At 33.4% G+C, this 11,648-nt stretch overlaps 1 protein-coding gene across 2 annotated transcripts in view; it reads right to left on the bottom strand.

Annotated features, from left to right (window-relative positions):
• Window positions 1-394: 394 nt before the first annotated feature.
• APPL1 (adaptor protein, phosphotyrosine interacting with PH domain and leucine zipper 1) overlaps window positions 395-11,648 on the bottom strand; it is a 36,765-nt gene continuing 25,511 nt past the window's right edge. The window contains exons 14-22 of one of the 2 annotated variants that reach the window (XM_004419846.3): window positions 9,880-9,971; window positions 9,281-9,463; window positions 7,887-7,939; window positions 7,123-7,297; window positions 6,991-7,027; window positions 6,203-6,349; window positions 5,567-5,617; window positions 5,192-5,281; window positions 395-4,032 (exon numbers count right to left, since the gene is read on the bottom strand). In XM_004419846.3, coding sequence (XP_004419903.2) covers window positions 3,886-4,032; window positions 5,192-5,281; window positions 5,567-5,617; window positions 6,203-6,349; window positions 6,991-7,027; window positions 7,123-7,297; window positions 7,887-7,939; window positions 9,281-9,463; window positions 9,880-9,971 — 975 coding nt within the window. In that variant the 3' untranslated portion in view covers window positions 395-3,885. The remainder of the gene's footprint in view (window positions 4,033-5,191; window positions 5,282-5,566; window positions 5,618-6,202; window positions 6,350-6,990; window positions 7,028-7,122; window positions 7,298-7,886; window positions 7,940-9,280; window positions 9,464-9,879; window positions 9,972-11,648) is intronic. The other variant, XM_087431208.1, reaches the window with a different exon arrangement.

Genomic DNA, 11,648 nt, shown 5'->3' with positions numbered 1-11,648 from the left:
TAAACAGCACATGGGATAAATATGCATTGGTATTAAAACTAGAGGCCCAAGCCACTTAAGCTAGAGTACACAATAACCTGCCCCTTTAAATTACAGGAATTTCTGTGAATAGGACCAAACATAGCAAGTATACACTGTCTGTAACATGTCTAGGTTAATTGCTGAAAAGTCTATTTTTCTAAAAGAAAGAAAAAGTCACTAGTGATGAGTTAGTATTACTTCCCAATAAGTGACATTTTTTTTTTCATTTTAGCTGTTATGGAATTACAATGGGGCTAGATGTGTAATTATAGTGTCACAGATTAAGAAAAAATCTAACGGTTTTATAAGCATCCTTTGAAATTACTTGGAGAAATAAAACTCAGAGTACACATCAAATATTTCATACAAAAAAGACTGTACAAAAATCATGGACTTTATTATACATTAAAAATCTCCTAACAGCATATTTCCTGAAGGTATGTCAGGGAATACCCATTTTGACAAAATGAAAAAATAAGTTCTCCACCCCACATGTATACCACCATTACATAAAGTTGAGTTCTCCAAATCCAATTCTAAAGGGAAATGTAGCATGATTTTTAATTGTATACTGCATGATTAATAGTATCAGTGAAATAAGAATTAACCAATTCACTTACATTACAAAATCACCAAATATACAAAGCAGTTTTGCACATTAGTTATAACTTAATCCCCAGTTCTCATATTAACTGAAGTTAATTACATAAGAATATAGCCACAAGAGACTGGTTAAAAAGTATAATATAGTTCCAGTTTAAAATCTTTATGTATTAATGTTGAAAAACAAAATCTCATGGAAGAAGAGTAAGTCAAACTTGCTCAAGATAAAATGAAAGGTTTGCTTGCTACAATTAGTGTTTTTTAATATTTAAAGTACAGTTTCAATGCTAGGAGGTTGTTGTCAAAACCAATGTTAATATTTTCATTTTATTAATTCAGGTGGCAGAAGGTTTTGTAATACACAGGCTCTTAGGGTCTGTAGCATTTATAGTAAGATTTAAATCTAAAATACTTGTAGTTCCTATATATAACTCAAAATTAACTCAGATGCCTTTACCACACAAGATTATATGTTACATAGAATGATATGCACACCCTACTATCCTTTTCTTAAGCATAAAGGTAACACAAATTTACCACTCCTAGATTATGGAGCCTGAGAATTCTTTTAAAATTAAACACAAAGTAATCATTGTAGACATGGCAAAAACTAGACTGGCTTTGATGATTCTGTTCAAGGTATCAGTTTCAGTCCCTTGTTAGCAAGTTTCCAAAATTTTAAAAGGGAGAAGGAATAATAGGTTTCCTACTTATTTACTTCATTACCATAGTTATAAAAGTATTATTCATATACATAGCAGAGTGCATAGCAGAATTAGGTAGACTCACTTTCTTTTTTAAGGAATCAGTTTTGTTAATTTCTAAAAACCATTAAGTGTAAGTTTGAATCTGAGAAAGATAACCCAAAATCTAACAATTACCATCAAAGCATCCCACAGCTAGAAAGGATTTCAAAGGGGAAAGAGACAAAGATCAGCTTCAATATTATGCAGAAACCCAAGGGCAGCCTTCTTAAACAAAAAGGAAAGTTTATTCATGTTGAAGCTTAAGGATCTGCAGTAATGGAATAGTTCATATAGTGCTACAGTTATGGAACAGAAGTCGAATCATCTAAAATTGTTAAACCCACACATGACTTCTATTTGGGGCTGGAATGCGCTTTGGTCTGACCAATGGACGTGAGTGTTATTGTGGAAATTCCTATCAAAACATGACTTAAAAGGAACTACAAGTCTGTCTAGCATCCATAAGTCTGTCAGTACCCTTAACTTGAGCCTACTTTGACCCAGCGTGCTAACAAAGGGCAGCACTTTGCTACCATGCAAAGCACCAGCCGAGTAAAACTGCCTCCTAATGCTGACCACCCTTGTAAGGTGACAAGTTTCATCTGAACTGAGGTGACAACTTAATAGTATAAACAGAAGACTTAATGAAACAGAAAGCTTAACTAATTCTCAAAAAGGTCTTAAAAGCAGGACTTGCCATGACTAATCAAGTGCTGATCACAGAAGAAATTTCAACTTCTACAAAAGGAATGATACACAAACTATTGTGAAAGCATTCCTTTTAGTAAGCACAAAATAAACTTTTTTCAAAAAGTATTCCATAAATTTCTACCTTTTTAACTAAATGTTTTGGTAACATAGGGCTTCAAAATAATGATTATCAAGTAATCATTATTCCCATTTGGCACGTGGATAAAAATATCATGATCCTATATATAATTATCTATCCCATTCCTACAGAAAACAGTGTATATACAGTGTGAAACAGCCAAACTGTACTGAGAAAAGAACAGATGCCATTTCTAATTCAGAACTAAGAAGAAACTATATATCAAAGAACTAAGGCTTTTTTCCCTTGTAAAACTAGTCTTAGTGGCTAATCTCCTGAAAATTTTAAATGTATGACTATGTAAAATAGTTTATTCAATATATTTAACTTGTCTATATATACTTTTACATGTGAAACATAAGAACAATTTCTATCAGCAATGTTAAAAAACAGAGTAAAGAAAAATAATCAAGTTTTGACATAGAAGTAGGCAGTAGAGAAATGTCATTTTAACCTTGGCACCAGGCTAAAATCCTTCCTTGGTCAACTCTCCTATACCAAGCATTCAATTTCTTTTCAATCTTTCATGGAATTAGACCTTTTACTCATTTGAAGAGTACAAGTATTTACAATAATTAGTGCAAATTATTCTATTCTCATATATTAGTTATTTGCCCTCGTGGATATAAAGTGGTGATTAGTATTTTATCAAAACATGGGATTATGAAAATACCGTGGATATCAGTCTGAAATTTAAAAGATTACATTTTCTAAACTAAACTCTGGGAATTTTTACTTTAAGCAGGAAACATACTTGTTATAGAACTTCTTTTGAAATATCACTTGTTTTTCAATAAAAAGTATTTCACGCAATGCAGAAAATACAGTGTATTATTTTTTAACAATATCTTTACATGTTAAGTCCTAATCTAAAACGTATTTGAACAAAAAAAATCCATTTTGATAAATTCCAAAATCTTATTTTAACCATAACTGCTCTGCAGCAATAATTCAAGTCCCAACCTGAGAACTAAGAATGTGATAATAAAATGCCAAGGGCTATATCAATCTTGAACTGAAGACACATAAGCTTTTTTCCCACTGGCATCAGGAGTAGTACATCAGAGAAATGGGAGCAATCCAAGAACGTGCCCTGAAATCAACAGTACCACCTGCCACAATTTGAAACCTTAAGTCTAAAATCTCTGTCCTAATTATTTTATAAAATCCTATTGCACGTTTAATATTGTTAAAATATTTGCAAACTTATAGAATTCTCTGTATAAAGGGTTTTAAACCTATCCAGTCATAAGCTTCCTCTCTGCCAGCAAAATGTTTCTAATGAAAGAGGGAGCACATCCATGAATATCTAAAGCTGAAAAATAAACGATTTCTTACCGTCATAGCCAATTACAATGCAAGATAATAAGTTCACAATTTCAAGGAAAAAAGGCTTAAGCAAGTGTAATTCGTCAGCAATCTACTTCAGGGAGATGAACAGGTTTATTTTAGACATGTGGAATTTGATGTTACTGCATAGTATATTATTTTTAAGGGAAAAAAATGAATGCAAACCTAAGTCATCAAGGTCAATCTTATTTTAAAAAATGAAGTTAAAACAAACAAGCAATATAAACTTTAGTCTCCTCCTTGGTATTTCAACATAGTTGTTACCTTGTGCCATTTCATCACAGAAATTATCAATAAATTCCAAGGGGGGAGTATCAACCAAAAACAAGGATAAGTTTATGCTTCTGACTCTCTCTTCTTTCCTTCTTCTCCCAAATCAGTCTCTTCTGACTGGCTACTGGTAAGGACAACAAACTGCCCCTCACTACCGGCTTGGTTTGGTCTACTGGAAGCAGCTATCAACCGACTTTGTTCCTCTAAGTCCTAGTGGAAAAGACAAAAAAGAAACTAAGTTAATTGTTTGCAAACAGATGGAAAACTATGCTGTTAAAATACACACTTGAGAGCCACTTCAATCCTTCTGTCATAAATATGTATGTATAATTTTGGCTGCTTATCAAAAAGAAAGGCTACACACAACCAATGCAACAACCAAGTGAATTTTGGCGTCACTCCAGAAATCCTATAAAAGCCAACAATTCCCTCTTCTCCATTTTTAGGGCCAATAACCACATTCAGGCCATCATTATCTCACTTTTTGCCAGGAAAAGGCTCATAATGGATGACTCCACATTCCCTTTCTTCCCCATCTCCAGCCCTCCTCTCCATTTGTGTCCAATTTATCTTGATAAATTAGTTGTCACCTTTCCTCAGCCTAATCTATCAAGGAAGCCTTGACGTCAGTGTCATCTTTGCCACTTCCTTCTCCTTTGTCCATACATCCAATTCATTGCCAATTCTTGCTAATCTGTTCTCCTTAAGTATCCCACAGTTATCTCCTCTTTTCCACTGCTACTGCCACAACCCATAACTGGCTCTTTCAGTCTCATGGATCACCTATCTTACAACCTCATGGATCACCTATCTAATGCATTCTCCAGATTTTGCTCTGAAGTTTATCCAGCTTAAAATTATCCTGTTGGACGGACAATGATGTATTTCACACCCCTGGTAACATTAAATATTTATAAATATATATATATATATTCCTAGAGGCCAATGTGGCCTTCAGCAATGGCAGTTAAGTCTATATATATATAGATATATAAGTCTATGTCTATATATATATATAAGTCTACATATAAATAAATCTATAATATATATAGCATATATATATATACAGTGTCTCAAAAAACCTGCTTTGACAGACAACTTCCATTGGAATATGGATATATGAAAGTTCTGGTATGTTTGCCAAACAGCAAGTCACACCACATGTCAGTATAACTACAATGTGAACATCGTATCAGAAGATGGATGCCATCCTTTTCTGCTAAACTATGAATCATCTGGTTATGAAGTGGCTGACCAAGCAGAAACAGACCTTCATTTGGAAATTAAAATCTGAAAGTCACAGCGCTTAATTAAAGAAACTCTTCACAAACATCATATCAGAGAAGATCCAGACATTAGGACTGCATACCTTTTCAATTTGTTTTTGTTTACTGAGTTCTTTCTGTTGCTTCTCTTTTACTCTCTCTATTTCTTTTTGTTTTTCTGATGCCCTACGATCCTGAAGAACAGATGAATACAACTAATTAAATATGAAATACTTTAAATTTTAGACTTTTCAATTAATATTACCTTTGTAACCTTTCAATTTTTTGCTTTTATTGAGAAAGCACACCAAAAATTTACATTTTTTGTTAGCCATTTATGCAAATCCTAAATGCTGTATCAGCAACAGCATTCACTATTAACCTTGCTTAGCAAAATCATTTTATTTACTTGCCAATACGAAAGAACTTAAACTATTTTAGTGAAAATTCTTGGATAATTAAGTGTCTTGGATTCTTACCAGTTCGGCATGCAAAGCTATCTGTTTTGCCAGTCCAACAGAATCACAAATCTAAAAGGAGAAAAAGTAGGAAAAAACTCATGCAGTTCTCACATTAAAGTAATAATTTCAAGTATCCAAATGGCTGATATAACTAGCTTTATAACTCATTATAATACACTACTTCAAACAAAAGCTGATTTAAGAATGTTCCAGCCCCAAAATCAAACTTTTGTGTATTTTCTTCAGAGGCTGTGAGCTTCTACGGCTAGCTCTCACCTCTTTCAAGTAACCCACTTCCTGTTATCTCAAATTCATTACTGAGACAGTAAGGTCTGCAAAGAACGAAGCAAGCAGCTGCTGATGCTACTCTAAGCTGAAGACATCTGAAAATGGCTGATTATGGGAATACATTGCATTTGCAGGATAAGTTAATGAGGCCAGAAGACTGCACCAGCTATCAATGGCCAGGAACATACAGGTCTGTAGAGTTAGAAGGCCCAACTCATTAGCTCAGCTCTCTTCAGAACAACAGGCTTTGGTCAAGCAACTCAGCTGGACTAGGCAAAGTCTGGGATTTTTTTCCAGAAATCTTAGTAAGAACTTTGACTATGACATATATTTCACAACAGAAACACATTTTGAATAGCCACGTACCTTTTCTCCCTCATTATTTGATTCAAATATATAACAGACTGATGACAGATTACTTTCACTTCTCCCTCCTGATGTCCGAAGAACAAATCCAAAAAGCCTCTTATTTTCCTGGTGTGTAGCATACAAAACTACACTGGGTAATGGAAACTACCACAGAAAACATCAGAAGCAAACATGAGATTTTTCAAACCATTACCACAGCACTCTTATATATGACAAACTCATATGCTAAGTTATAAAAATATCATAAATAGAACACTAGAGCCAATTTTTTTTCTTAACAGAATGGTAATCCAAGAACAAATAACATCATATTTAGTTTGGATTGCCAGGCAGAGTAAGAGGTTGCTGAATATTGAATTTGTTTTATTAGTCATTAACACGTTTTACAAAGTCAAATTCAATAACAAAAACTATCTATATTATTAAATAATTAAATAAGAGCAGATACTTACAGCTATTTCAAAACAGATAATTATAAAATAAACTCAATCATATTTGCCTTATAATTCCTACTGTTAGTTTCTTTAGGGTATAATACATGCTCCCTAGCTAAAGGATAAACACTAAGTATCACACCAGAGTGCACTGATTCTTTAAGTTATATGGAATGTTCAATTATAACTTTTTTGGAGTGATGACCATAGACTTAATTATTTAACAGATTAAGACCAATCATAACTGATACTACTATATCTGAATATAAAGAATCAGGGTTATTACAAAAATGTAAGATGTGAATATGCACAAAGAGACTTAAAATAAAGCTTTAAACATGTAGAACTCACCGTGAGCCTTGTAACTTGTGTCTGTGGATCAATTAACCTATAATAATAATTAAAAATTTGGGAAACAAATTTTAACTAGGCTGAAATGTAAACATTTTTCTATAGTTGTTTGAAGGAGAGGTTACTACTTACTTTAAACAATCACAAGTGACTAATAAATGTGATTCTGTCATACGAAAGATGTTATGGATGGCCCGGGCAGCCAAGATTTGGCGCATTGTTTCATAAACAACATCTGGATTGTCGTCTGATTTCACCTCCATAGAACCAAGGAATCGGACAATAAATAACTGATGAAGAATAGAATCTACGACAGAACAAGGTACATTACGTATTTTTAAATCCTACATTTCTTTTCATAAAGAATAAAATACACTGCCTCCTTTTAGATTTTCCAGTGAAAAATAAACCTAGCATAAGTATTTAGCAATAACTCCTAACTATAGTATTCAAGTTATAGGGAAATTAAGGTCTCAAATTCAAACAGCAAAAGGTTACACTTCAACAACTGGTGGTTCTGAGCAAAAAGAATCCTTGTACTAATCTTATAGCTTTTCTGTAAGTTTGAAATTATACCAAAATGAAAAGCTACTGGAAAAAAAAAAGTTATGTTCCAGCATTAGAAGAAAACAGCTGTTGGGAAAAGCTTCAAGGATATCGTATACATTGAAACTTTGACTATGAGGTCAAAAGTATATTCTGTAATTTTGTGTGAAAAACAAAATCTTAAGTCCAATTAAGTTCTGTTGCTTTAAGTGTACTATGAGTAAAAAGAGAAAATTGTGAAGTAAAGATACCATTAAAACAGCATAAGCAGAACAAATGTAAACAACAAATTCTTCACAGTTTACGGCTGAGAATTTCTAAAACAGAAGAAGATTGCACGTCTGTTTTACCTTCAGTTTCAGATTTTGTACCTCCTCCAGATTCTCCAAATGGATTTGTACGCCTGAAAAGTTTTTAAAAAATTATGAACCAATGGTCAGTTACCATGAACCACATGAAAGGAATCTCAATCATCGAAACCAGAGTTAAAAACTAAGAGTCACAAAACCTTGTACATACATTAAAAGAAAAAAACCTCTAAAATATTCCATCCTGTTAAGGAATACTACTGACGACCAACATAGTATGATGAAGGCCCCTGTCCTCACACTGAGTTAATAGGCTGACTTCAAAGTTGCTACATTTTAGAAGATGCAGATAGATTGGAAGTTTAGCCACACACACAAAATCAACATGATAATAAATCATGCTGCAAAAGTTCTTGAATTGAAATAAACTAGGACAGAGGAACCGCTGATTTAGGTTCAATTTTAGCTACTTGAGAAAAATGCTAGGGATTTCCTGGGATTGTAAAAATCTCTTTTGAGGTTCTCTAAGTGAATATCACAAGTTAACTAGAATAATTTGAACATTTTCTAGTTTTAAACCTGTATTTCTTAAGGCATATGTAACAGAATGCAAGAAGAAAAGCTAACTAGAAACGGAAACTACCTCCCTCCTTAGTGTGCCTGGCTCTTGGCACACCCACAATGAAGGAAGACAAGTACAATTTAAAGTAGGTTTTGTAGGCAAACAGAGCTACATGGCTCTAAAATAACATTGGCATTAAGATAACATGGGATTGATCTCCCTAATACATGTCTGACCTGTTGTATAAAATGCTAAATATATTTCTGTGATCAAATGTAAATTACTTTTTCTGGGTCACAGCCATGTATATCAAAATTAATATATTATCAATTTATTAGGTGTCTAACCTAACTTGATAAATAATTTGCCTTAAGTCACATTTCCTTCATCCATAGCCAAAGAAAAATTTTAACTTTGATAAGGATTTTTCTCATTATATAAACAAAAGATGATTTATTAATAATTCATAGTATGATAATATTTTAGTACCTTCCTAAAGATTTCTTATTCTGATACAAGATAATATTTTCTAATGGACCTATATCACATGTATTACTCTCAAGAATTTTAAAAATATTGTCATGACCCAAAGATAGGACTGTCAACTTTCTTCTGCAATTTTAAAAGCAAATACCTAAGAAGTAGATCTGATACGCAATTCCAAATTAAATATTTTTAAAACTAAATTATCTTAACTTGTCTGAGGCAGAAAACAAAGAGAAAAACCTGCATGATTCTTCACCAACTATCAAAATTATGTTAGGTAATTAAGCAAAGAAAGTATGACATAGCTGATGCACATGACACATGAGATGACTCTCAAACACAGGAATGCTATCATAAACCACAATATCCCTGTGATGCCATCACCCACCTGTTTCCCTGGCCAGAGGCTTTCGCCTGGCCAGGCTGATCTTCACAGACAGGAGAAATGATGTCAAACTGTATTGGGGTGTCTGGGGCAACAAGAGAATCTAGAGAAAGGGCAGCCAAATTTGTGGATTCAGATCCTAAGGATCCTGAACTGCTGGTTCGAGCTGTCGGTGGCCGAGATTGTCTAAGCACAGAAAAAAACAAGAAGGCATTGCATTTAGTTTTCTCTTTTGGAAACTCAACACTTAAACTATGCGAAAAGAAAATATAATTTTATAAGTCAATGAGAAGGGGAGAACAAATTTTAATAAGCACAATCCCAAATCATAGCTACCTATTTAACAATAGATTTCTTTATTTCCAACTATTAAATTTAAAAATATAAATCACCTCAATCTAGAGATAAACACTAGGGAAATTTGGAATCATTATTTATTTAGCACTTTTACTGGTATATTTACCAATTTGAAAATACACTTTCTATGCTGTTTGAAGAACTATTTCATACTAATATAAGTAGCACTGCTAAAATCAAAGTGTTCGCTAACATGTGCAATCTCCCGTATGGTTCTTTAAATAACCCACAGTGTGGTATCTCACCCTGCTGGCCGAAGGCTCTCGTGCCTTTGCTGGAAAGATGGGGAAGGAGTGACAGCTTCCAAAGCTGACTGATTTACTCGTGCAGCAATTTCCTATTTTATTTTAAAAGGACTCATATTAGTAAAGCAAGAAAATCCGAAGTTTGAATATAACTGTGAATTGTCAGAATATTCTTGAGTTACACTTAAAATACAAATTGGAGCTATACAGTAGTTCCATAGTCTCTTGTCTTAATATTAAGATACATAATTAACTTTACAGCATTATAACTTAAGTTTTCTCTTACTTCCTGTAGATCTAGGGGAAAAAAACCTAATTTTTTCCTACTAATATACATAATAGGAAATATTGTTTTTTCTTTACATTTTTAACTACCAGGTTTTTTGGATTAAGGTTTGTATTGCTAGCACCTAGTACAGTGCCTGGCATAGTGGACGCTCAATATTACTGCTAAAAAAAGAAATTTAGGAGTAGGAAATAGTCATAAAATACTAAAGTATTTTATAACTACGCTGATGAAGTCTTCATATTTTCCAGAATATATTTATGGTCAGAAATATCTATATATTTATTAACTGATAAAGTTGTCATGGATATTTTCAGACTAAAATTTGAAAGAAAGCTTTCCACAAAAATTATTTTTTAAACTTACTGTTTTATTTAAAACATTGGCTAAATACAATAGTATTTACATTAGAAAAATAATCACAAAATATTTTTGCATTTCTGTGTCTTGGAGTTAGCAAAAATACCAAGACAATGTCACAAATTGATAAAAATTTCTCTTGTTAATATAGATAAAATAATTATAATCTATCAAATATTAATTAAAATTTAGAGTTTTAATTGATAATTGGTAGGAGAGTACACTAAGCCTGAATTATTCAAATCCAAACACTATTCTCTATGTATTCTCCTAGGTATTAACAAGTCATTTAATTTGCATTTTAATTTTTTGTTGCTCCCAAGTAACATTAACAGAAAGGAAAAGACTGGCAGATCAAGTTACTAAAAGCAAAAGGCTTCTCTACAGTTAGCACTGATTTTCTTAAACTCATAAGATTATTATAAAACTAACAGAAATTACTAATATTTTAGAAGTCATGAGATTTTGTTTCTTTTGTTCAAAACTTTTTCCTAGGCATCTAAATCACATTTGGCTGGTACCTCAAAGCCATTATGATAAAAACAGAAGTCCTCTTCTTTTCCAAATTGTTCTTCCTTTCACTTGGGCTTAAAACCCGGAAGTCATCTTTAATTAATTTGTCTCCTTCATCCTTTTCATAGGTCAGTTCCTTCATCCTTTACATCAGTCACTTTCTTTTTACCGGTTTCTATGATTTATTACTTCTTCTCTCTTCCCTCAGTTACCAGCCTGTTCAGACCCTCAGTTCATGCCTGAACTATGATAATGGACTCCTACATGTCCCCACATACTCCCATCTAATCAACCATTACACCAACAACAGTTTAAGAAGTAAAAGGGTGAGGGTTTCCTAGAGAAATTAGCCCTGCTCTGCCTCAACTGAAATCATCAGCCCCTGCCCGGCCCTGGGAGGCGCCCAGGTTCACAGCATAGCTGGGCCCACCAAGACTGGCAGAGGTCAGACAGCTCCTATCCTAAGCCAAGTCTCTTCCCAACTACACTGCAGTATGGACCCACCTGATTCTTTCCAGCATTCTCTGCACCCTTGAGTTCTGCCTGTATGTTTGGACTGCACCTATGGTTACATGTACACTGCTGAGTTTATCTGGTTTGATACCTTTGC

Source organism: Ceratotherium simum, chromosome 5 (assembly GCF_057802395.1).
Source record: "Ceratotherium simum simum isolate JZ-2026a chromosome 5, ASM5780239v1, whole genome shotgun sequence".
Lineage (NCBI taxonomy): Eukaryota > Metazoa > Chordata > Mammalia > Perissodactyla > Rhinocerotidae > Ceratotherium > Ceratotherium simum.
The sequence above is the reverse complement of the archived record's forward strand: the minus strand, read 5'-3'. Positions and strand labels throughout refer to the sequence as shown.